This window comes from Eumetopias jubatus, unplaced genomic scaffold, assembly GCF_037043125.1.
Source record: "Eumetopias jubatus isolate StellerSeaLion01/CBP00866 unplaced genomic scaffold, mEumJub1_p1.0 scaffold_3, whole genome shotgun sequence".
Taxonomy (NCBI): domain Eukaryota; kingdom Metazoa; phylum Chordata; class Mammalia; order Carnivora; family Otariidae; genus Eumetopias; species Eumetopias jubatus.
The window spans coordinates 88,687,694-88,715,400 of NW_028274809.1; the positions used below are offsets into that span (position 1 = coordinate 88,687,694).

The following is a 27,707-nucleotide window of genomic DNA, read 5'->3' on the forward strand; positions in this document are numbered from 1 at the left end:
CAAGGCCATCCATAGTGCTTAGCATCAGTGCTAACATGAAAAGCTGAAGGTTAAGATAGAGAGTGTGACAATACTATAATTTGCCAGATGTATTTTAGAGAAAGTTCAATTTTATTTATGTGCAGACTACCACTTCATCATTTTGTATGGATGCTGAATATTTCCTTTTTTATTATATATTCTATTTAATGCCTCAAAATGTATTCACTAAGAACTATTGCTTATTTAATGACTTTTTTCAATGACTTAACAATTGGTGTTAACATTTGGGTGATATTAAAGCCAATAGTTAGTTATCCAAACCCAGTTCAAAGGAGAAAGTTTTATTATCTAATATGAATGCTAGGAGATGATTTATATACTGAATAGTTCAGAGCATGTCCTTGAACAATTGTAGCTGCTTATTTTTTGTCATCTTTCTGGCAGGTGCCAAATTGTAATGCTTAATGATTCAACCTAAATTAACTAAAATGAATCTTCGTGAAAAAACATAATACCTGCCTGGTACAAGGGAGCTGATTATTATATTGCCTTCATTTACACAGAAATTATTCATAATTCATTGACACCGTTTCATTACTACATTATGGGTTTTCTTTTTTTTTCTGAGCAAATGGAAAATATATAACTTTGTGCAGGTGTTCATGCTATTTATGCCATATTGAGTAGAGTGGTCAAAATGCTGCTCCTAGCTCATGGAAATAGTTAAATAAAGTTTCTAACTAACTAACATGAAAAGCACTTTGAGGATATATAATAGTGTAGCCTCATCAAACACTGTTTCTCCAAACATTTATCTTTTATGAATTTCATTTAAAAAACTAAAGATGCATGGCAAATGACACTAAAATATAGGAAAAAAATGACTTGTGGCAATGGGAAATTACAACAGAGCATGGCATTTTATAGAATGTTATAGATTTTTTAAATCCTTAATTAAATCAATTATAGGAAAGTAGATGCAAAGTGTCAGAGTTTGAAATGTAGATAAATAAATGCATATTAACATGTAGAGAGAGTAAAGCATTGAATTTTAAATTAACTACAAAAAATGGAAATCATTCCCTTTATTCCCACATTTTTCTTCTTTTCTATTATAAAAGATCTCATTTATAGGCCATAAGAGGAATAAGTAGTAAAGCTATTTAAAATGTGCAGCTTAATTAATTATTTTTACTCTAATCTGTCCTTGGTCAAAATACTTCCAAGTGGAAGAATTTGTTAGCCTAAGAGCCTCTGGGTTGGAATGCCTGCTTGAAAAATCACAGGAGTGAAAACTAGTCAATTGGGTAATCATTTTAATTGCCAAATCTGGTCATTAAGAAGGCCTTCCAACCAGACACTGAGTTGGAAGTAGTTGATTTAATGGTTTCATGTAGCTTATGTTGTCTTTATTTTTTAAAGACGACTTTACCAGGATTGGGAGATTGACCTCTTATTTTCTACCCTCTCTTCCTGGGATTTATCTTCATCAAATCTAAATTATCCAATCTGGAAAGGAACAAGAACTCAGTAGATTTCTATAATTTCTATGATTTTTATTTAGATATTTAAATAAATCTGACTCAAGGATAATTTCCTTCAATTTACAAATTTTGGGTGATTAGTGCTTCTTGTTACTCTTGTTTTGCAAGTGTTTAAAGGGATTGAAAAATCTTAAATTCTCTGACCTCTTGCAAAATACTCCATAACTTGTTGGGCCATAAACAATGAGAAATAATTGCCTTAGTGAAGATACTAAGACTGATTTTTTTTTTTAGTTCCTTATTTGCTATTTTTTAAGTGTGTAGAATTTCATGTGCAAAATTAATTTATTTAATTTTAAAAGTAAATATACAGAGTTATAGTTAAAACAACAAGAAAATGTAAATAAGTAAATATTTTCCATATAGTGAAGCATCTGGTAAATGGTCACTATTTCATCTTTTTTTCTGAGATAATGATGATGATGATGATGATTTAATTCCCTTCACCTATTTCACCCTCCCCTCACCAACCTTTCCCCTCTGGTAATCATTTGTTTTTCTCCCTAGTTGACTCTATTTTTTGGTTTGTCTCTTTTTTTTTCTTTTGTTCATCTGTTTTGTTTCTTAAATTCCACATATAAGGGAAATTGTATAATATTTGTCTTCCTGATTGATTTATTTCACTTAGTATTATACCCTCTAGGTCCATCCACTTTGCTGCAAATGGCAAGATTTCATTCTTTCTTTATGGTGGAGTAATATTCCATTGTATATACATACTGCATCTTGCCATAAGGATACAAAATGAAAGATTCTTAAATTTTCATTTTCTAGCATTTTAAAATTATGTGGTTTAAACTATGCTGTGGTCATAGTATAGTCCTTAAAAAACCTAATTGAGAAAAAAATGATATATGAAACAACAGCCTTATGTGACATATTAATTGTATCCTGTAAACTTTCATATAAAATCATGATTAAATATGTATTTATATATACACATATATAACACAGACATAATAAAGAATTAGAAAGAAATGGGATACATTTACCATATTTTTCTGTTTACTGTTATCTCACTTAGAAGCTGGAGTGAAACGAAGGTTTTCCTCTTGGTGCCTTAGCTTTTCCTCTGGAAAACGAAACACAAAATATCTAGAGTAATGCTGTCTTATACTGCAGATAAAGTACAGTAATGTTTATTGAAAGATACACTTTTAAGAAAGATGACTAGGTCTTTCAGGATAGCAGTGTTTCTGAAACATTTCCTATGACTGGTTTTAAAAGTTAGGCTGAAAAGCTCAAATTTTCATCTCTCTTATAGTGCAGCCCAGCTTTTATTTGAAATACTTCTGATTTTAGACAATTAAAAGGGGAGGGGTGTCTCAGAGTCTGTTTGACTTGCTTTTCTTCTTATTTTTAATTAAAGAATATACATGGCAAGAAATACTTGATATTCTGCATATATTTATGTTCCATCTTCAAAAATTATAATGTTTAAGTGAGGAAGAGCCATTGATGAGAGGAATAAAAAGATCTCAATTTTTAGGCCGTAGAGGTTAAATATTTTGGAGGTCAGCAAGGTTTCTTAGTAGCAAATATCAAGTAGTTTTCACTGAATTTTTTTCTCCTAGCATGGAATACAAATTATTTTACTGAATACATGAGTATTCATATTTCAGTGTTTGCTTTTTGAGTATTATACACAACAGTATTGAGAATGAACCTGATAAATGTATGTTGAAAATTCCTCTTGGTATAACATTTGGAAATAGGATTCATATAATTTATTTGATTAAAGTGGTATGAAATTCTAATAGAAAACATCTCTGATCAGTCCAGGGTGTTGTCTGTGGAACACAATATATTATTGTTGAAGTAAATAGCTAAAGGAGTATTAATTTGCTCCCAGATTAGAAATAAAATTTGGAGGAAAACTGAATGATTAGGGCTTATTACAAATTGATGAAATAGAAGATCTTAATTCATAAGAACTGGTGGGTATAGGAGGAGTTCATGTTGTAATGGGATACTGTGTTCATCTACTCAAAGCTCCTATTACCCAAGTGCAATCATGCTTTAAAATTGCTTATGTTTTGCTACTCTGGAAAATAGGTATGGAGGTTCCTCAAAAAAGTTAAAGATAGAATTACCCTGCGTCCCAGCAATTGCACCACTTGGTATTTACTCAAAAGATATAAAAATACTGATTCAAAGGGGGACATGCACTCTGATGTTTATAGCTGCATTATAAACAATAGCCAAATTTTGGAAAGAGCCCAAAAGTCCATTGACAGATAAATGGATATATAATACATCTTCTTTAGATAGAATAAACAGGTGATAGATAGATACCATATCAGATAGATAGATAGATAAATAGATAGATAGATAGACAGATAGATAAAAGATAGATCGATTTTGAGATATTACTCAGCCATCAAAAAGAATGGAATCTTGTTATTTGCAACAATGTGGATGGAGCTAGAGTGTATTATGTTAATCGAAATAAGTCCATCAGAGAAAGACAAATACCATATGATTTTACTCATATGTGGATTTTAAGAAACAAATCAGATGAACATAGGGGAAAGGAAACAAAAAAGAGAGAGGGAAGAAAACCATAAGAAACTCTTAACTATACAGAACAAACTGAGGGTTACTGAAGGGAAGGTGGGTGGTGGATGGGCTAACTGGGTGATGGGGATTAAGGAGGGCACTTGTTGTGATAAGCACTGGGTGTTGTATGTAAGTGATGAATCACTAAATTCTACTTCTGAAACCAATATTACACTATGTGTGAACTAAGTAGAATTTAAATAAAAAATTACAACTAAAATAAACTAAAAATAAAATTGCTTATTTTCTGAATAAAATTGTTCTTCCATGAATATGGAATGAGTTGAGTCTATATTACTGAAAATTATTGATACAGCATCTAAAACAGCCGTGTCTCTATTGGTTATCCTATCCACCCCTCTTTCCTCAAAAGGTTTAAACACTTAGAGTAATGAAGAATCATCAGCGTTATTATTGCATCAGAAGAAACAGACCATAGGCTTTTGCATGTCCAAGTCAATCCATTCATCTTTCTTACTCTATGTCTTTTGATAAATCGTGGATGAAGTATGTACTTCATCGTTTAAAAGACATTTGCCCTGGATTCAGCTATGGCAAGTGGTTCCAATAGCTTTAAACTCTTCTGAATATTTTGTTTTGAACATAATTCAAAGAAAGCAGTATTCTTAATATTAAAACATGATTGAAGGTACTGTAAAATGTTGGCATAATGAATCAATTTTCTCAGGAAATCTTTTTGATAAAAACATTCCATTTTCTGGAGTAACACCCAGTTCTGTAGTTTTAATTCAGACAAGTGGCACTGGTAGACAGGAAGGTGGCTGCAACATTAAGAAGACATTAACCCACTTTCCAAGGTTGAGCTATGTAATTGTGAACTGTCAGAACAGTGTTGCTTTTTAAATTCATTTTTCCTACAAAAATATTCAGTGAACAAGAGAGAGAGAGAGAGAGATAATAAAACGTGTAGGGAGTCATGGATTGGATGTAGGAAACTGTTTTCTAAACATGGTTCTGCAACTTACTTGGTGCACTTTGAACCTTATTTCTTGGTGTTAAAAATATATACCATCTTATATCATGGGGTAGTTATAGTAAGGACAACTAATTTAAGTTTCTTCTCTTACATTTAACTTTTAGTTATTTTACATTTTTAATAAAAATTCTCAAAAGGCTACAGAAGTAGAGACAATAGTGTAATGTACCCCACGTACCAGTCACCCAACTTCAATAATTCTTAATACATGGTAAGTTTTGTTTGCTTAAATACCCCCTCACACTTCTAGTCTATGGATGATTTTGAAGCATCTCTTAGACATTTAAACATTGTACCCGTAAGCATTTTAGTATGTAACTGTAAATGATAGGAAATTATTTTATGTATTTAGTTTTCATAATCAAAATACTTTTATTGTATCTTAAAAAGTAATACTCCCTTAATTCATCATATTATCCAGTCAAATTGTTTGCAATTATCTTTTTTAAAAAATCAGTTGAGTCTAAATCATAATTTATATAAGATAAATTCACTGAATTTAAGTATACAATTTGGTGACATTTGAAAAATGTGTAAGATTATATAATGGCTACCACAATCAAGATATACTACATTTCTATCACTCCATAATGTTTCCTCATATGCTTTTATTGGCTGAGGCATTTGATTGGTGCATGTTCAATTAAAAAAAAAAAACTGTTAAAGAGTTTTCCAAAGTAACTATACCATTTAACTGTCCCACCAACAGCATATGAGAGTTCCAGTTACTCCACATTCTCACCCACTCTGGAGTATATATTAATATCTCATTTTGGCTTTAATTTCCATTTTCTTATGCTAATAATGTTGAGCATCTTTTCATGTGGCTACTGGCCACTTATCTAGTCTCTTTGTGAAATAGCTGTTAACATCTCTTGTTGATCTTCATTTATTTTTTAAAAAATTTTTTTGCTTTCTTATGATTGAGTCCTAGGGTTTTTTATTTACTTTGATTCTAAGAACTTTGCCGGACAGATATGATATGCATATTTTCTCCTACTTTGTGGCTTGCCTTTTATCCATTTATTTTTTTAGTAATGTATCTGAAGGAAAAAATGTTTTAATTTTGATGAATTTAAACTTATCAATTATTTCTTTTATGGTTCATGCTAGTTGCATTTATCTAAGAAATTTTTGCCTACCTCAACATAAAAAAAAAGATTAAAAAAAAGATAAAAAAAGATTTTATTCTGTTTCCTTCCAGGAATTTTATAATTTTATGGGGAAACGATTCAGGCTTTCACCAATAAGTTATATGTTAGCTTTAGGGTATTCATTAATATCCTTTATCAATTTGAGAAAATTTCCTTCTATTTCTAATTTGCTGATTGTTTCATCAAGAATAGGTTTTGATTTTCATCAAATGCTTTTTCTGCATCTATTGACATAACATATTTTTTTCTGTCTTTATTTCATTAATACATATAGTGAATTACATATTAATTACTTTTTGAATATTAAAAAAATCATGCTTTCCTGAGATGAGCTATACTTGATCATCATGTGTTATTGTTTCCATATCAGCTTAGATCTGAATTATTATTTTTTGTTTAAAATATTTGCATGGATATTCATAACAAATACTGATCTGTAATTTTCTTTCCTTTTAGTATCTTTGTTAGATTTAGATGTTAGGGTTATTCTAGTCTCAGAATGAGTTATTCTAGTCTCATTTCCTTCTGCTCTATTTTCTGAAAAAGTTTGTGCAGGTCTTGTTTCTTTTTTGACTGTGTGAGAGAAGTCACTATTGAAACCATCTGGGCCTGGAGGTCCTCCTTTCGCCCTCCCTCTTTCCCTTCCGTGCTTTCGTCCCTCTGTCCTTTCTGTACATCCACATTCACACACATGTATTTATATTCAGTTCTTTCAACTCCATTTGTTGAAAAGACCACCTTTTCCTCATGGAATTATCTCTGTACCTTTGTGAAAAATTAAATAAGTATAATGAATAGGCTCTTCTGGATTTTTTCTATCTCTGTGCAAATTTTATAATCAGTTTGAGAATTCCAACAAAAATTTTGCTGGAATTTTATTTGAGATTTCACTGTATATATAGATAAATTATGGGGAAAACTGATATTTTAATAGTAATGAATCTTGTGATTGATAAATATGGTATATGTCGTCTTATGTATCTTCTTTAATTTTCTCATTAATATTTGTCAGTTTTCAGTATGCAGGTCTTGTGTACATTTTATTAAATGTTTTTAAAATATTTTATACTTATTATGTAGTTTTATTTTAGCTCTTTAATTTTGAAATAATTTGAGACATAATAAGGAAAAAATAGTATGAAGAGTATGCCCTTCCCTAATAATATAGTTAGAACCATAATACAATTATAATTGATATTAAACTATTAATTGATCGATAGATCTTTCTCAAATTTCAATTGTGCCAATAAAATCTATTTTTCTGGACCAAGTTCCAGTCCCAGATTACACATTGCAATTAATTATCCTGTTACTCTTTTGCCTATAATCTAAGACATTGCCCAATCTTTTTTCTTTGTCTTAATACTTCTGAAGAGTATTGGTTTGTTATTTTAGAGTGTCCCTCAATTTGGGTTTATTTGATATTTCCTCATGATTTAATTCTGGTTAAAAATTTTGGGAGAGAAACTACTATAGTGATATTGTGCCCTTCTTAGAGTACCACATCAAAAGGCACATGACAAGGGTATGTTTCATTAGAAGTGATATTAATTTTAATCACTTGGTTAAAGTGACATCTGATTTCACTGTAAATTTACTCTTTTTGTCCCTATGAAATTAATAAATATTCTTGGGAAAGGAGTCTTTGGATTTTAGCACTTGTCCATGATTCCTGACTGAAACAATTACTGCAGTGTCAAGTGATAGTTTTCAATTTCAATCAGTTCCTTCTACATTTATTAATTGAAAATCTCCTGTAAGGAAGAACTTTCTCTTGCCATCCTTCCATTTATTTATCTTTTCTTTTTTCAATTATTTATGTCAGTATGGAATCATAGAAATTTATTTTATTCAATGCATTATAATCTATTACCATTATTTTTTGTTACTCAAATTGTCCCATATATGGTCATTGAGAAGCTTTGCAGGTGGAATCCTGCCTTCTCTTGACATGCCCCATCATTTTTTGAACAAGTCATTATTTTCTGCCCTCTCAATATATTCCACACATACTTTTCCTGCCCCAGAGTATGTAATATTTTGTGTTGTTATTACAATTTTAATTTAATTTAATTTTAATTTCCAACTTTTTTTGCTAGTATATACAAATAAAATTGTTTTTTTCTATTTTCTGAACTTACTCAGCTCATTTATTAGTTCTGGTAAATGTTTTGTGGCTTCCTTAGGATATTCTACGTATATGAGCCTTTCATCTGCATCTCAGTCAGAATTGGGATCCAGATAAATTCCATATATTGTAAATCACTGATATGTCTCTTAAATCTCTTTAATATAGGGTCCACTCTAACTTTATTATTTGGAATTTGTTATTTGCAATTTTCTGTTGTAAAAACCAGGCAATATGGCGTGTAGAGTTTCAAAGTCTAGATTTGCATATTGCATACTATGGCATTGTTTAACATCTTCAATTGTCCTTATATTACCTGGACATTGTGTGTGTATATATATATATATGTATATATGTATTGCGTGTGTATGTATGTGTGTATATATGTATAATGGCTACTACATGTGTTTTTGTGTATTTTTATAAAAGATAAAATGTATTATTTTGATGTCATAGCCTATATATTTATTTTTCAAGAGCAGATATTGTATTTTGCTTTTTTTTTTTTTTTTTTTTTAGTTACATCTGTGCTGTCATAGTTAAAGGCATTGTTCCTGGAGCCTAGAATCAAATCATGTCTCCACCAATTCTTCTTCTTCCTCCCTCTTTCTTTTTTAAACAGATTGACCAAAATACCATTTCTTATCATACAGTTCACCCATTTAAATTAAACATACAATAAAATGCTTTTAGTATATTCACAGAGTTGTGCAACTATTATCACAATTAATTTTAGAACATTTAGTCACACTACAGAGAAACCTTGCACCCTCAGCCATCAATCCTTGATCCTCCCTCCTCGCATCCTTTGTCAACCATAAATCCATATACTGTCTCTGTGGATTTGTCTATTCTGGACATTTCATATAAATAGAATCAGACAATCTATATGGTCCTTTGTGACAAGCTTTTTTCACTTAGCACAATGTTTTTGAAGTTCATTAATTTTATAACATATATAGTAGAGTTGGAAGAAAGAATTGAGTGTGACATAATAGAGGGAGGCAGGTTGTAGTAGGGAAATCAAGGTAAGTTTCCTTCATTGAAAAAGTGCTTTTGAGCTAATTCTTGAAGGGGATGAGTTAGCTGGCCCAGTGGGTATTTTGGGGAAGGGTCTCTCAGGCATAGAGAACAACCGGTGGGAAGACCCTATATGTGTTTCATATATTTGAGACACAATCAGGAGAGCACTGTGGCCAGAATAGAGCATGAATATGGAGAATAATAGGTGATAATTCCAGACGGGTAGTAGGGGTCAGGTCATATAAGACCTCATAAACCATTTCAAGGACTTTGAAGAATCTTAAAAAAGATTGGATGTATAGATGCACTCACATCTGGATGTAAAAGTGTTGTAACTTTTTACTTACTTTTTTTGCATTACTGTTAATTTTTTGTTTTGAGTTTCTGCTTCATCTAATAGACTTCTATTGAATAAGATGGATTTTAAATTGAGACACATTTCTAGAGTATGTTTCTTAATTTTAAAGAACATAGGCAATCACGCTTAACAACTGTGTGAGACTTTTTGCAATTCTAAAAATAAGCAGCATTTTACAAGAATGTATTATCGTTCAAGAAACTGATGACAGTGTTCACTTTTGAGGAAAAGGGTGTGAGGTTGGGAATTGGAGATGGAAAGGAGTGTGTGCATGATTAATGCAATTGTTAAAAATAAGTTCAATGCATTTTTATGTAAATTATGCTTCAACGAAGTTGATTGAAAATACTGTATGTAAAGTAAGGAAGATGTGTATATGAAAGTATATATAGTCAATGCAGCCTGATCCTGCAGTAAGTTTCATTGGGTTTAAATTTTTCAACAGTTATGTCTTTTTTTAATTTTTATTTTTTTAACAGTTATGTCTTTTAATTTGATTAATAAAGAAGTATTTTAAGATATTACCACATATTTATGTAAATTCAAATAGAGTTTTATTAACTCACCTTCCTGCCATTACATATAATTTTATAAATATTTTTACATTTATTGAAGTGACCTTGGAATAATCTGTGACCACAGGTATAAGATTTAATAAATATAGTGTATCAGTAAAATAAAATCATATATTATACATTTACATATTATAAATAGTGATGATATAATATTATAAATAAATAAATATGCTTAAGTAAACATTTTGGATATAACCTTCAATGACAAATCTTTCATCACTTTCTCAAAGTGACATTTAACAAATCAAATGAGTGTCTTTTTTTTAAATCTTTACTTTTAAATTTAAAATCAATTAGCCAAGGTATAGTACATCATTGATTTTTGATATAATGTTCAGTGATTCATCAGTTCAGTTACAGTACATCAGTTCAGTACATCAGTTCACCAGTGCTCATCACATCACATGCCCTCCTTAATGCCCATCACCCAGGTACCCCATCGCCTCACCCACCTCCCTTTCCCCAATTCAAATGAGGGTTATTTATTTTTTTTATTTTGTTTTGCTTTGGCTAGCAAATGTTTAGAATGTTTAGAACAGCAAATGTTTAGAATGTTTAGAACAGTGTGTTCCAAAGTGATATAACCCCTTTCTTCACACATAAGAAACAAAAATCTTTGATTTACAAAATTGGAAATCAGTTAGAGTTCTAACACTCAAGGTGATAGGAGTTTCAGGACAGTCAGCTTCAATGTAATATGACTTGCTTAATTAAAATCACTGCTTTTTAATTTTCCCTCAAAGTTAATAAATTGGCATAATAATCTTTGTGACTCAGAAATTTCCAGTTGACGTGCAACCAAAAGAGAAATGGAACTCAAGGATCTTACCAAAGTTGACATTAATTTTACCTGTAAGCATAGGTTTAATGATGTGATGGTCTCAGAAGTTGAAAAAGCATTGTTTACAAATGGAAATCTCTTGTAAAAGTTTATTTTTTAAGTTGACTCTTTATCATTTGTAACACTTTTGAAAATAGGAAGAAGACTCAAGAGTATTTTAAAATACTACCTTTACAAGCTTATCTCATTGCTACCACATCATGCAAAAATAATTATGGCAAACATTTATGAAAAGCCTACTATGTAAAAATGCTGAGTGTTGTATGAATACTATTTAACAGTTTCTAAAATTTTACGATACATATGATTTCTGGTTTTTTGTTAAGGAAGAAGAAAGAGGGGCCGGGAGAAGTGAAATAACAAGTCCCAGGTCGCACAATAAAAAAAAGTTCAAAAACAGTCCCAAACATTCTGACTTAGAGCCCAGGCTGATAATCCTAGGCTATACTTTCTCTACAAATGTAGTGTTAAATGAATTTGTTTCTACCCTTCTCCTGTATAGTTTTATTCATACATACACACACCAGAAAAACACATCTTCATGCATACAAATAATCATCCTTTTGTGCAGGATACTTTTTTTTTTGACTTACAATGTAGCATATAAAATAGTATCTGATTTTTGTCAGATATTCAGTAAATCCCAATTTGAAAAATTAAGACTTGCATGTCAGTATAGCTTTGACACATGAGGTTTTGATTTAATATATACTTCTTTGACTAGCTCTTCACTTTTTCTAGTAAAATATTAAAGTGCCAGGAAAGCTGTATTTAGACAACGCTCTAGAGAGTAACAGCACTAGAATATTTATCAAAAGCATGAATGTGATCCTGAGAACATTATGCCTACAGTGTTTCAGTAAAACACAAATTTGCTAATGCCATTTTACAAAGAAAAGATTATATCTTTGGGTACACAACCAAATAAAGTACAAAGCTGAGTTCAAAGTTCAGATAAATATACCTTTAAAAAAGTAAGAAGCAAAAGAAGCTCAAACACAAGAAGAAATGTTTTTTAATCACTCTTTTATTAACTGATTTGATAAATAATCATCGAACATTAAATATGTTCTATTCTAAGCACTTGAGTTACAAAAATGAAAAGATAAAATTGCTGGTTTCAAATATTTCAGTCTTGCCAGGGAGATGGATAAAATATAAGCTCTTATGATTTTCTCTATTGAGTGTTACAATAAATGTGTGTAGACACTGTCTGAATATAAAGAGGAAGGAGCCATTTTGCTTTGGGCAGCAGGGAAAGGATTCTCAAGGAAGTCAAGTCACTCCTGAACAGGTCTCACAGTGGACATTTTTGGAAGGAATTCAAAGCAGAAAGAACTTACTGAAAAATAGATTCAGTTTTTTTTTTTTTAAGTTTGCTCTTTATTAATACTATCCGCTTTTGATTCTCAAACTGTCTAATATATCTAAATTAGAAATTTGGACAAACTATAACTTTAATACTACAATCGTATATGAAAGCAGAATAATCAAAACATTAGAAATTTGCTTAAATTCCAGTTAGAAGTGGCTATAACACTTGGGGGATATCACAATTTATTCTTCTTTCTAGTCCTCTGTGTGACCTTAGGGAATATCTTATCCTATCTCTTTCCTTGAAATAAGAGCAAAGCTGAGTCATTGCTTTTTACTATCCCATTTTATAGATTAGGGGACTGAGTTCCAAGAAGGCAAATAGCTTATTTGGGGAAAAAATAATGAATCTAGCATAGCATTCCCTTCTACTACTTCTCTCAAGCATATCCTCTGGATCTTTTCCCCTACCTTCTTCCACCTGTTTTCTGGCCCCAGCAGGCTTTCTTGTGGTCACCTGACTCATTGTCCTCTGGCGTCTGGTTGAGTATGGTCAATAGAAAGATCAGAAAGAAGAAGTATAAAATCAAAGTAATTCCTTCTCTAATCTACATCTGTGACAGGTTTGCCTCTTTAACCAAGGCGGGTAACACAATAGGCAGTCTTTTAGATGATTGCTGTGAATGTTGTTCTTTTCAAATTTGTTTGGATACTAATGACGTTTTGATACTTCATAGTCTTCAAACTCACTCAGGCAAGTTAAATATAGTCAGCTATCCTGAAATTAGATATTTCTCAGTTTTGAGTTGCTGACTGACCACATCACCATTCTTTCCAAAGTTAAAGCAATGTCAGTTGTTTCTTTGTAACCTGTAACATTTTGTCACACCTGACTGTGGCAGGGGCCAAGTTGTCATTTCTCATAATGATCATTTATGATCCCGGCAGTGAGGCAATCAACTGGGGTTTTTGGGAAGCTTCTTGTTTGCTTGGCTTTTAAATTGTTTGGTTTAACATTTAGCATCTGGGTGTTGGAATTATGTTGTCTGGTTTGTAAAACTGAATATTTTTAGTATTCTCTCATTGGTTCTAGTGCTTTCAATAAGGCACCAGGGAATTTTCAAGATGGAAAATCATATGATTAGTGATTAAATTCCTGACACATAATTTCAAATATTTGTGGCATCACCAATTTAATTGTCTATCTAGAGGACACACGTGAGATTATGTGATTGTGTCAAGAAATGCATTTTCTGAATGAACATGAATTCTTATTTTGCAACATGAGCCTATTTATAGGTTCAAGGTGAAAATGCCTCAAAATTATGCTATAATGGTACATTACCATATAACATGGTAAAGTGCAATTTATGATGACAAAGCTTCTGCACTGTAAATAAAGATGCTGATTAAGCTTACAAGGTGCAGTATTTGTGAACTTATGATAAAAATGTCTTAACATGGAGATGAAAAAGTATAATTTATTGGATTTCACGTCTCTGTTCCACATGGAACTCTAACCAGTGAAATGAGATGTCTGGAGTCAGCTCAATTCTTAGTAGAACCTACTGTACCCTATTAAAGTAACATGTATAATTATAGACTGAGTTTAATGTTGCTTTTTTCCTCTTTCTCTGTGTCAGCAGAAGTAGAGAAGTAAACTACTAAACTCAGTGTTAAAATTCATAAAAGTTGCTGTATTCCAAATAGACTTTTGGTAATAACATAGAAAAACTTTCACTGTCATAAGCCTAGCTATTTGTTATCCATTAAAAAATTTTATTTATATCTAACTATTAAAATTTTGTTTTCATTCTTAGTGACTCATCAAAGTGTTTATTTTGTTCATGCAAAATATGATACTGGATGGAAAAGGGAATCAAAGGTATTACTATAGTTCCTAACTTGAAGGAGCATAGATAAAATAATAAACATAGTACATACATATATGCTAATATCAAAGACTTTCTCTACTTTCTTTAACTAAGGCAAATTTTTTTAAAAGATTTTATTTATTGAGAGAGAGAGAGAGAGAGAGAGAGCACAAGCTGGGGGAGGGGCAGATGGAGAGGGAGAAGCAGACTCCCCACTGAGAAGGGAGCTGGGTGTGGGACTCAATCCCAGGACACTGGAATTATGACTGAAGCTGAAGGCAGATGCTTAACCACTGAGCCACCCAGAAGCCCCTAGGGCAAATTTCATTTTTCATTTATTTATCTATTTTTTAAAGATTTCATTTGTCTGACAGAGAGAGAGAAAGAGAGAGAGAGAGTGCACAAGCAGGGGAGAAAGGGCGAGGGAGAAGCAGGGAGCTTCTCTACTGAGCAGGGAGCCCCATTCAGAGTTCTATCCCAGGACCCCGGGATCATGACCTGAGTCGAAGGCAGACGTTTAACCGACTGAGCCACCCAGGCGCCCTGAAAATTTTATATATAAAATTGAAATCAGATCTCAGTTGCTTTGGGTCTGAAATAGCCTCAAATCCCTTAGTAAATCTCTGATCTTGGGTTGATTATATAACCTTGTTAAGCTTCAATCCTCTTCAATGAATGTGAGATGAAATGGTCTCTATCTATCTGTTAATGTGAAGATTAAAATTAGGCTTTATACACGTAATGCATACACATCTCGTACATTGTAAGCATTCATGAAGTGTTAGGTTTTACTGTTTACAGCAAAATAATGGTAAAAGGACTAATGAATGAATGAATGAGTGAAAAGCCTCATGAGTTTTGATAAAAAGTGAATTAGGAAGTCCTTCGTTTACAAATACTGCTCTGCTATTTGTATTCTTCTTCACCCTTCTTAAAATATCAAGTGTTATCCTTTTTCTGGACAAATGCAGCTGATCTTAATTGGTCTCTCTGCAGCTCTTTTGTTTTTATCTAATCTAGTCTCTACACCAGAGGCAGAATAATCTTTAAAGCTATGAACCAATAATGATATTACTGTGCTTAAAAAACGAGTGATTTACTATAACTCTCAGAACAAAACTCACATCCGTAGCCTCGGTCTGTAAGAAGGAAGGCCCTGTACATTTGCCCTTTTGGCCTTTCTCACCAGGCTCTTCAGGAGATCCTCTTAGATGTCTGAGCAACCTTCATGCTCCCTTACTCTTTGTTCATTTTCCCCACATTTTATGTTCCCCCTTCTTCTTGTCTTTTATACCATGTCTTTCCTCTGCGCCAAGCCTTTCCTTCTGTCTTTCTCTTTTCCTCTCCTATTGACTATTCATCATTCCCATTCTCAGGAAAATCTTCCCAGATAGTACACTGGAACAGCTATCATTTTTACACTCTGATAGCAAACAATCTTTACTTCATCATTTTGATTTTTTTTAAAGAAATATTTAGTGAAACTTAAAGTAGGTATAAATCTTAAAGCTTGGCTCTTCTGAGGAAGGACTGAAACGTTGGCTTAATCAGCCCATGCTGCTATAACAAAATACCATAGACTGGGTGGCTTGAGCAACAATATATTTCTTTCTTACAGTTCTAGAGGCTGAGAAATCAAGATCAGGTTGCCAATATGATCAGGTTCAGGTGACAACCCTCTTCCTGGCTTGCAGTACCTGCCTTCTGGCAGGGGGCAGGGGCAGGGAAAGGGGAGGAGAGAGAGAGAGAAAATATATATTCTTAATTCAAAACGATGAATAAGTATATCTCTATGGAAAGGTTATTTTCTTTCTGTATTTTTCATGTTACATTCTCTCTTCTGGGTATCTGAAATCTTCATTCAACTAACAAGTATATGCTCATATTTAACCATTGCTCTATTCATCCACTGATTTCCTAAAGAGTTGAGAACTATTTGGGTAAGCCACCTGTGGTTTAGGGTTAGAAGCAAAAGCAAAATAAAATGACTAGACAATAAATCCATTAATTTTCCTTTTAATTCCTCTCTTTCCATCCTTCCCTGCCCACTCTGTCCATGGGAAACACTGTTTTTTGTTTGTTTGTTTTTTGTCACCATAGATTAGTTTGCATTTTTAAATTTATATGAGTGGTATCATATACTATGTATTTCTTTTTGCCTGGCTTCTTTCACTTGGCATAATTATTCTGAAATCCAGTCCATATTGTTACAGGCATCAATAGTTCATCTTTTTTTTCCCTCAAGGGTATTACATTGTATGTGTTAAGGAAAAACTGTATCCATGACACTTGTTAAAACATCAATGTAGGCTTTTTTCAGGACTATCACGAGATATATAAGGAGTATTGCAGTGGAATTTTGTAGTCGGGGGAAAAGATGCACTCAACACTGAACACAAAAAAAAAGTAGAAATTTATAGCCAAGGAGCAGAGTGGGTTGTTAATGGATGGACAATTTCTAAGAGGACATATCAGAAATATGGGAGGATTCTGGGTACACTAACCTAACAAGATTCTTGGTGATGGCAGGCCAAAGTGATCTGACTTCACCAGGAGAGTACAGGGGATGAAGAATTCAGTGAGATATTGATGGTGATTAGATAACAAGAGGGGGGGATTCTGGCTAAACCGACTTAGCAAAAATTGTGCTAAAGTCGAGCTCCTGAGGACATACCCAAGCATAAGATAATATGGCCATATGCAGTTTGTTTATGCATAAATCTGTACATGGACATTAAGTAGCTTCCAGTTTATGCTTATTACAAGTAGAGCTGTTGTAAACATTTGTGAACAAGTCTTTATTTAGATATATGCTTTAATTTCCTTGGGTAAATAAATGCCAGGGAATAGAAGGGTAGATCATATGCTAGTTGAATGTTTAACTTTTTAAGAAAATATCAAATTGTTTTCCAAGTTGGTTCTACCATTTTCTATTTCCACATGTTCAGCCATTTTAGTTTCATTCTTGGTCTGTCAGCCATTTTAGTTTCATTCTAAGAATAGTGCAGTAATTTCAACTTTATTTCCCTGATGTCTAATGATGTCAATAATCTTTTTATATGTTTATTTGCCATGCATATATCGTCTTCAATAAAGTGTTTTTTCAAGACTGTTTCCTATTTTTTTATTGGGTTATATGTTCATTACATTTTTGAGTTTTGGAAGTTTTTTTTTTTTTTCTCAATATGGGTGATTTGCTAGACCTAAGATTTGCAAATATTTCTTTAGAGTTTGTGACTTATCTTTTTCTTGTCTTACCACTGTCCTTTGAAGTGTAGAAGTTTTATAATTTGACTGAGTTCATTTTATTAATGTTTCTCATGAATCATGCTTTTGATGTCATACCTAAGAAATCTTTGCTTACCCCAAGATCATAAAAATTTTCTTCCATATTTTTCTTTGGAAGTTTTATAGTTTATATTTTGCCCTTAGGCCTATGATATATTTTCAGATGATTTTTTTATATAGGTGGAAGTTTATTTATTTATTTATTTATTCAAGTACCATTTATTGAAAAAACTATCCTTTTTAAAAATTTTATCAAAAATTAGTTATCCATATATGTATGGGTCTGTTTGTGAACTCTCTCATCTGTTTCACTGATGTATTTCTCTATCTTTTTCCAATACTATGCTGTCTTGGTAACTGTCAATTTATTGGGCCAACTTATTATTTACCTATTTTTTTGTATTCTAGGTATTTTGTATTTCCAAACAAAATTTGGAATTAGCTTGTCAATTTCTAGAAAATGTCTGCTGGGTTTTTATTGGGATTAGGTATAATTTACCAGTTTGAGGAGAGATGATATCTTAATAGTTTTGAATCTTACAAACCATGAATAGGGCATTTCTCTTTATTTGGGGTTTTATTAGTTTCTCTTAACAATGTTTTATAGTTTTTAGGTTCTTATAGCTATTTTTATATAAGTCACTAAGTATTTGTTTATACCACTGTAAAATTTTTTTAATTCTCAATTATTTATTGTTAGTATACAGAATTTTTTGTAGCAATCTCGTATCATACAGCTTTACTAGGTATATTAGTTAGTCTAAGCAGCTTTTTATTTTTTTGTAGAGTCTATTGAATTTTTTATGTGGAAGATTATCTCACCTGCAAATAAATGCAGTTTGATTTCATCCTCTTTTTTTCCCCAATCTGTAACAACAACAACAACAAAAATGTTTTCTTGCCTTATTATAATGGCTAGAAACTCTAGAACAAGTTTGAGTGGAAGTGAGAGTGATCATTCCTCTTGTTCCTGGTTTAGTTTCTATTCTGAGTTTTTATCAGGAAAGGATGGTAGATCCTAAAAATAAATTCTCTGCATTTATTAAAATCTTCCTATGTGTTGTCTTTTGTCTGTTAGTATGGCAAATTATACTAATAGATTTTTTTAAATGTTAAATCAATCTTTATTTCTGGAATAAACCCCACTTCATCATTATGTATTGTCCATTTTATGGTTTTCAAATAACCATTTTTTTAAATGTCATTGATTTTTCTGTATTGTTTTTTTTTCTCTTTTTTCTATTTCTTTGATTTCTCTATCTATATTTTATTCCCCTTTCTATACTTTAGGTTTAGCATTTTTGTTGAGGGCATTAATTTGAGACATTTCTTCTTCTTTTGTGTCTTTTCTTGCCTAGTAGCTTAGTGGTAAATTTTTCATATTTCCATTAAAATACCTGAGCTCTGTCCTGGGAAGCAGTTAAACTGTTTGGGAACAGTTTAATCCTTTGAGGTCTTCCTTTAGGTTTTGTTAGGAGTAGAGCAGAGTTAGTCTAGGGTAATTAATTGACATTACTGAGGCAAGACCCTTCCAGCTACTCTATTCAGACTCCCATGAATTGGAAAGTTTTCTAGTCTCATTGGTGTTAACAAGCACAATTCGTGGACCTGTGTGAATTTTGGGAACTCTTCTAATTCTTGTTGCTTCAGATGCTTGTGCATGTGCATAGTACTTCGCTGAATTCCTTAGGAGAGCCCTAGCAGATATCTAGAGTTCTCTTTCTATTACATTCTCTCCCCTGTGAGATCTAACCCCATTGTCCTCCTTTAAATCTCAGCCCTATCCCACTCAGGGTGTTGCCTAAGTTCTGTGGGATTCTTCTCTGCCCTGCTGCTACCTGAATCTCTCTCAGGCCTTTAGGCATGGCCATAATGAGACACACTCAGTTTATTTCCTAAATTAATTAGGAATCCTTGTCCTTTGTTACCTGATTCCAATGTACTGAAAAGCCTTGTTTTATATATTTTGTTCAGTTTTATAGTTGATTTATTAAGAAGGTAAACTAGTCCTTTATTTTGGACTAAGTGGAAGTTTGGTATTTACCTTTGAACTTTAATTGCCAATACATACATATCTGGCTTGATCGTTCATGGTGAAAATTTCCTGAAGGAAACACCTGGGTCTTTTTTTTTCGTTTAAAAAAGTTTTATTGTTATGTTATTCACCATACATTACATCATTAGTTTGTGATGTAGTGTTCTATGATTCATTGTTTGTGGATAACACCCAGTGCTCCATGCAGAACATGCCCTCTTTAATACCCATTACCAGGCTAACCCATCCATCCACCCCTCCCCCTCTAGAAACCTCAGTTTGTTTTTCAGAGTCCATCATCTCTCATGGTTCATCTCCCCCTCCAATTTCCCCCCTTTATTCTTCCCCTCCTGCTATCTTCTTTTTTTTTCCTTAACATATATTGCATTATTTGTTTCAGAGGTACAGATCTGTGATTCAACAGTCTTGCACAATTCACAACACTTACCATAGCACATACCCACCCCGATGTCTATCACCCAGCCACCCCATCCCTCCCACCCCCCACCACTCCAGCAACCCTCAGTTTGTTTCCTGAGATTAAGAATTCCTCATATCAGTGAGGTCATATGATACATGTCTTTCTCTGATTGACTTATTTCATTCATCATAACACCCTCCAGTTCCATCCACGTCGTTGCAAATGGCAAGATCTCATTCCTTTTGATGGCTGCATAATATTCCATTGTGTGTGTGTGTGTATATATATATATATATATATATATATATATATATATATACACACCACCTCTTCTTTATCCATTCAACTGTGGATGGATACCTTGGCTCTTTCCACAGTTTGGCTATTGTGGACATTTCTGCTATAAACATTTGGGTGCCCATACCCCTTCGGATCCCTATATTGGTATCTTTGTGGTAAATACCCAGTAGTGCAATTGCTGGATCGTATGGTAGCTCTATTTTCAACTTTTTGAGGAACCTCCATACTGTTTTCCAGAATGGTTGCACCCGCTTGCATTCCCACCAACAGTGTAGGAGGGTTCCCCTATCTTCGCATCCCAGCCAACGTCTGTCGTTTCCTGACTCGTTAATTTTAGCCATTCTGACTGGTGTGAGGTGGTATCTCACTGAAGTTTTGATTTGGATTTCCCTGATGCCGAGTGATGTTGATCACTTTTTCATGTGTCTGTTGGCCATTTGGATGTCTTCTTTGGAAAAGTGTCTGTTCATGTCTTCTGCCCATGTCTTGATTAGGTTATTTGTTCTTTGGGTGTTGAGTTTGATAAGTTCTTTATAGGTTTTGGATACTAGCCCTTTATCTGATACGGCATTTGCAAATATCTTCTCCCATTCTGTCGGTTGTCTTTTGGTTTTGTGGACTGTTTCTTTTGCTGTGCAAAAGCTTTTTATCTTGATGAAATTTCAATAAGTTCATTTTTGCCCTTGCTTCCTTTGCCTTTGGCAATGTTTCTAGGAAGAAGTTGCTGTGGCTGAGGTCAAAGGGGTTGCTGCCTGTGTTCTCCTTTAGGATTTTGGTGGATTCCTGTCTCACGTTTAGGTCTTTCAACCATTTCGAGTCTATTTTTGTGTGTGGTGTAAGGAAATGGTCCAGTTTCATTCTTCTGCCTGTGGCTGTCCAGTTTTCCCAACACCATTTGTTGAAGAGACTGTCTTTTTTTCCATTGGATATTCTTTCTTGCTTTGTCAGAGATTACTTGACCATAGAGATGAGGGCCCATTTCTGGGCTCTCTATTCTGTTCCATTGATCTATGTGTCTGTTTTTGTGCCAGTACCATACTTTCTTGATGATGACAGCTTTGTAATAGAGCAGGAAGTCCGGAATTGTGATGCCGCCAGCTTTGCTTTTCTTTTTCAACATCCCTCTGGCTATTCGGGGTCTTTTCTGGTTCCATACAAATTTTAGGATTAGTTGTTCCATTTTTTGAAAACAGTTGATGGTATTTTGATGGGGATTGCATTGAATGTGTAGATTGCTCTAGGTAGCACTGACATCTTCACAATATTTGTTCTTCCAATTCATGAGCATGGAACATTTTTCCATTTCTTTGTGTCTTCTTCAATTTCTTTCATGAGTATTTTATAGTTTTCTGAGTACAGATCCTTTGCCTCTTTGGTTAGATTTATTCTTAGGTATCTTATGGTTTTGGGTGTAAATGGGATCGACTCCTTAATTTCTCTTTCTTCTGTCTTGTTGTTGGTGTATAGGAATGCCACTGATATCTGTGCATTGAAATTCTATCCTGCCACTTTACTGAATTCCTGTATGAGTTCTAGCAGTTTTGGGGTGCAGTCCTCTGGGTTTTCCACATAAAGTATCATATCATCTGCAAACAGTGAGAGTTTGACTTCTCCTTTGCCGATTTGGATGTCTTTGATTTCTTTTTGTTGTCTGATTGCTGTGGCTAGGACTTCTAATACTATGTTGAATAGCAGTGGTGATAGTGGACATCCTTGCCACGTTCTTGACCTCAGGGGGAAAGCTTTCAGTTTTTCCCTATTGAGAATGATATTCACTGTAGGTTTTTCATAGATGGCTTTTATGATACTGAGATATGTACCCTCTATCCCTATCCTATGAAGAGTTTTGATCAAGAAATGATGCTGTCCTTTGTCAAATGCTTTTTCTGCATTTATTGAGAGGGTCATAGGTTTCTTGTTCTTTCTTTTGTTAATGTATTGTATCACGTTGATTCATTTGCAGATGTTGAACCAACCTTGTAGTACAGGGATAAATCCCACTTGGTCGTGGTGAATAATACTTTTAATATACTGTTGGATCCTATTAGCTAGTATTTTAGTGAGAATTTTTGCATCCATATTCATCACGGATATTGGTCTGTAATTCTCCTTTTTGATGGGGTCTTTGGTTTGGGGATCAAAGTAATGGTGGCCTCATAAAACTAGTTTGAAAGTTTTCCTTCCATTTCTATTTTTTGGAACAGTTTCAGGAGAATAGGTATTAATTCTTCTTTAAATGTTTGGTAGAATTTCCCTGGGAAGCCATCTGGCCCTGGGCTTTTGTTTGTTGGGAGATTTTTGATGACTGCTTCAATTTCCTTAGTGGTTATAGGTCTCTTCAGGTTTTCTATTTCTTCCTGGTTCAATTTTGGTAGTTGATACATCTCTAGGAATGCACCCATTTCTTCCAGGTTATCTAATTTGCTGGCATAGAGTTGCTCATAATATGTTCATATAATTGTTTGTATATCTTTGGTGTTGGTTGTGATCTCTCCTCTTTCATTCATGATTTTGTGGATTTGGGTCATTTCTCTTTTCTTTTGGATAAGTCTGGCCAGGGGTTTATCAATTTTGTTAATTCTTTCAAAGAACAAGCTCCTAGTTTTGTTGATCTGTTCTACTGTTCTTTTGGGTCCTATTTCATTGATTTCTGCTCTGATCTTTATTATTTCTCTTCTCCTGCTGGGTTTAGGCTTTATTTACTGTTTTTTCTCCAGCTCCTTTAGGTGTAGGATTAGGTTGTGTATTTGAGACCTTTCTTGTTTCTTGAGAAAGGCTTGTATTGCTATATACATTCCTCTTAGGGCTACCTTTGCTGCATCCCAAAGATTTTGAACAGTTGTGTTTTCATTTTCATTGGTTTCCATGAATTTTTTAAATTCTTCTTTAATTTCCTGGTTGACCCATTCATTCTTTACTAGGATGCTCTTTAGCCTCCACGAGTTTGAGTTTTTTCCGACTTTCCTCTTGTGATTGAGTTCTAGTTTCAAAGCATTGTGGTCTGAAAATATGCAGGGAATAATCCTAATCTTTTGGTACTGGTTGAGACTTGATTTGTGACCTAGGATGTGATCTAGTCTGGAGAATGTTCCATGGGCACTAGAGAAGAATTTGTATTCCATTGCTTTGGGATGGAATGTTCTGAATATGTCTATGAACTCCATTTGGTCCAGTGTGTCGTTTAAAGTCTTTATTTCCTTGTTGATCTTTTGCTTAGATGATCTGTCCATTTCAGTCAAGGGGGTGTTAATGTCCCCCACTATTATTGGATTGTTGTCAATGTGTTTCTTTGCTTTTGTTATTAATTGGCTTATTTAATTGGCTGTTCCCATGTTAGGGGCATAGATATTTACAATGTTATATCTTCTTGTTGGATAGACCCTTTAAGTAGGATACAGTGTCCTTCCTCATCTCTTATTACAGTGTTTTGTTTGAAATCTTATTTGTCTGATATAAGGATTGCCACCCCAGCTTTCTTTTGGTGTCCATTAGCATGGTAAATGGTTTTCCACCCCCTCACTTTCAATCTGGGCGTGTCTTTGTGTCTAAAATGAGTCTCTTGCAGACAAAATATCGATGGGTCTTGTTTTTTAATCCAATCTAATAGCCTGTGTCTTTTGATTGGGGCATTTAGCCCATTTACATTCAGGGTAACTATTGAAAGATATGAATTTAGTGCCGTTGTATTGCCTGTAAGGTGACTGTTACTGTATATTGTCTGTGTTCCTTTCTGGTCTATGCTGCTTTTATACTCTCTTTGCTGAGAGGACCCCTTTCAATATTTCTTGGAGGGCAGGTTTCGTGGTTGCAAATTCCTTAATTTTTTGTTTGTCCTGGAAGCTTTTGATCTCTCCTTCTATTTTCATTGACTGCCTAGCTGGATATAATATTCTTGGCTGCATATTTTTCTCGTTTATTGCTCTGAAGATATCATGCCAGTCCTTTCTGGCCTGCCAGGTCTCTCTGGATAGTTCTGTTGCCAACCTAATGTTTCTACCTTTATAGGTTACATATCTCTTCTCCCAAGCTGCTTTCAAGATTTACTCTTTGTCTCTGAGACCCTTAAGTTTACTATTAGATGTCGGGGTGTTGATGTATTTTTATTGATATTGAGAGGGGTTCTCTGTGCCTCCTGGATTTTGATGCCTGTTTCCTTCCCCACATTAGGGAAGTTCTCTGTTATAATTTGCTCTAATATACCTTCTGCCCCTCTCTCTCTTTCTTCTTCTTCTGGGATCCCAATTATTCTAATGTTGTTTTGTCTTATGGTATCGCTTATCTCTCAAATTCTGTCCTTGTGATCCAGTAGTTGTTTCTCTCTCTTTTTCTCAGCTTCTTTATTTTCCATCATTTGGGCTTCTATATCGCTGATTCTCTCTTCTGCCTCATTTATCCTAGCAGTTAGTGCCCCCATTTTTGATTGCACCTCATCAATAGCCTTTTTGATTTCGACTTGGTTAGATTTTAGATCTTTTATTTCTCCAGAAAGGGTTTCTCTAATAACTTCCATGCTTTTTTCAAGCCCAGCTAGTATCTTTAAAATCATTATTCTGAACTCTAGGTCTGACACGTACTAATGTCCGTGTCGAGTAGGTCCCTTGCAGACGGTACTACATCTTGTTCTTTTTGTTGAGGTGATTTTTTCCATCTTGTCATTTCGTCCAGAGGAGAATAGATGAATGAGAGAACAAAATGCTAACAGGGTAAAATCATCCCCAGAAAATATACTCTAAACAATCAGAAAAGACCTGAAACCAGGGGAAAAGAAATGGAAAGAAAGAAAAAAGAAAGAGAAAAAAAAAAGAAAAAGAAAAAGATAAAAACAAACAAAAACAGAACAAAACAAAACAAAAAAACAGAATATGATCAAGTATGATCAGCCTGGTGCATAGATCAGTGCCACACACTAGATTTTGGGTGTATTTTGGTCTGTTAGAAGAAAGTGCCTCCCAAAATTTTAAAGAAAGAAAGACTTATATATGTACAAAATAAGGGTTGATATGATGAAGGGATGGAATATGACTGCAAAGATGAAAATTATAAAAAATTTTCTAAAAGGAATTGATAAGATAAGAGGTTGTTTGAAAAAAGAAAGAAGAGGATTTAAAAACAAAAAAAGGGGGAGAGAATGTGATAAGGCAGGAGACTAGATCAAAGTCATACACTGGAGATTTAGGGTATATTTTAATCTGTTAGAAGAAAGTGTATCTCAAAATTTTAAAGAGAGAACAACTTATATATATATATGCCATACATAAGGGTAACTACTATGAAGGGATAGATTATGACTATAAATGAAAAATAAAAATATTTTTTAAAAAAGGGATTGATAAGACCTTGGTTGAAAAAGGGAAAACGAAAAATTCAAAAAAAATTAAAAAAAAAATTAACCTTGTAAGACTAAAGAATCATGGGAAAAAGCCATGAATTGTAATGTGCACTATTCCCCAGCGCTGGAGTTCTGCCACTCTCATTGATCGGTAAACTGGGTCTTGGGTGGCTGTTTTTGCCGATCCTCTGGGGGAGGGGCCTGTTGCAGTGGTTCCCAAATGTCTTTGCCGGAGGTGTAATTGCCCCGCCCTTGCCGGTCTGGGCTATACAATCTGCTTGGGTTTGCTCTCGGGAGCTTTTGTTCCCTGCAAGCTTTCCGTCCAGCTTTGGAGGACGAGAGTGAAAATGGCAGCCTCCCAATCTCCACCTCGGAGGAGCCGAGACCTCGGGGCCCCGCTCCTTAGTGCGACCCCAGAGAAAAGCAGCCAGTCACTCCCGTGTTCCCGGTTTCCAGCCGCACTCTGTGCTCACCTGGCCTGTGACTGGGCGTTTCTCTCTCTGGCACCGGACTCGGATGGCAGTCTCCAAACCAAGCAGATCCCTGTGGTGCGCTCCCGCACCACTCCTCCCAGGGGAGGAAGGGGAGTCTCCCTGGATCTGCCGCTTGTTGGGTCCCTGCTGGAGGAGAGTGGCTTGACTCTGTCGACGATCACAGTTTATGGCAACCCCAAGCTGAGAGCCTGTGCCTTGGCTCTTCTGCTGAGCCGCGGGCTCTGCAGCCGGGTTCCCTGCTCTGATACCTGGGAGCTCCGCTGCACTCAGGCACCCCTGGTCTTTCTATGACCCCAAGGGTCCTGAGACCACACTGTCCCGTGAGGGTTCCACCCCCTGCTTAGCCACTGGAGCGACGTCCCTCAGCGGAGCCGACTTCTGAAAGTTCCAATTTTGTGCTCTGTGGCTCTATCACTTGCCAGAAGCGGCCAGCGGAGGCCCCTCCCCCGCCATCTATCCTCCCGAATATCGCCTTGGATTCACTTCTCCGCACGTCCTACCTTCCAGTAAGTGGTCGCTTCTCTGTTCAGAGAGTTGTTGCTACTCTCCTCTTCGATCTCCTGTTGAGTTCGTAGGTGTTCAGAATGGTTTGATCCCTATCCAGCTGAATTCCTAAGACCAGACGAAATCCAGGTCTCCTACTCCTCTGCCATCTTGCTCCGCCAGGAAAAACCTGGGTCTTATAGTTCTTTATATTCCTTTTATATTTTGAGAGCCTGATGAGTGTTCACTGGATGTTTGGTGATTCTTAATAAAGATAAATGTTTATTAGTAATCATAATCTCATGTTTTTGACCTGGTGATTTTGTTTCATAATACTGAAAAAATGTAGTTACTTATATGAACTGAATGATTAGTAAATAGAAATATACTTAAAATATTAAATAAACATATTGTAAACACTAAGAATGATTAAAACATTTAAATAAGCTATAAAGAATTTTATGATAATACATTTAGTAAAATGCATTTTTATCTGATGATTTTTATTGATTAAATCCAATCATATTTTTAAAAATTTTTTGAAGCAAAACTAGGTGTGGATATAGGAATATCTATAATTCATTTAATATATATATTTAAATTTATTTCAGGTGATTGTCAAATCTGGGCCAGGAACTTTCCTCAGTTTAGCTGTTTATGACAATTATATCTTCTGGTCAGACTGGGGAAGAAGAGCTATTTTGCGTTCCAACAAGTACACAGGAGGAGATACAAAAATTCTTCGTTCTGATATTCCACATCAACCAATGGGAATCATAGCTGTTGCCAATGACACCAATAGCTGTAAGTTACACTAGAAACTAAATGTATTTCCTAATTATATAATCTCTCAAAAAATTATGTTTTCTAGTACTACTTAGTTGGATTTTGTTTTCTTAAAGTTCCTGGGTATAGTGTTTAGGATTTGACTATTCAATACATTAAAATTATCTGAAATGCTCAAGGTAACTTCTGTAGTTTTTAATTTATCACCAGAAGAACAATTCC

The 27,707-nt window shown here is 34.2% G+C and overlaps 1 protein-coding gene across 2 annotated transcripts in view; it reads left to right on the forward strand.

The window, feature by feature from the left end:
• Positions 1 to 27,707, forward strand: part of LRP1B (LDL receptor related protein 1B) — a 1,880,289-nt gene that overhangs the window by 1,547,636 nt on the left and 304,946 nt on the right. For both annotated transcript variants that reach the window (XM_088022156.1, XM_088022157.1), the window contains one exon: positions 27,311 to 27,503. In XM_088022156.1, coding sequence (XP_087878282.1) covers positions 27,311 to 27,503 — 193 coding nt within the window. The remainder of the gene's footprint in view (positions 1 to 27,310; positions 27,504 to 27,707) is intronic.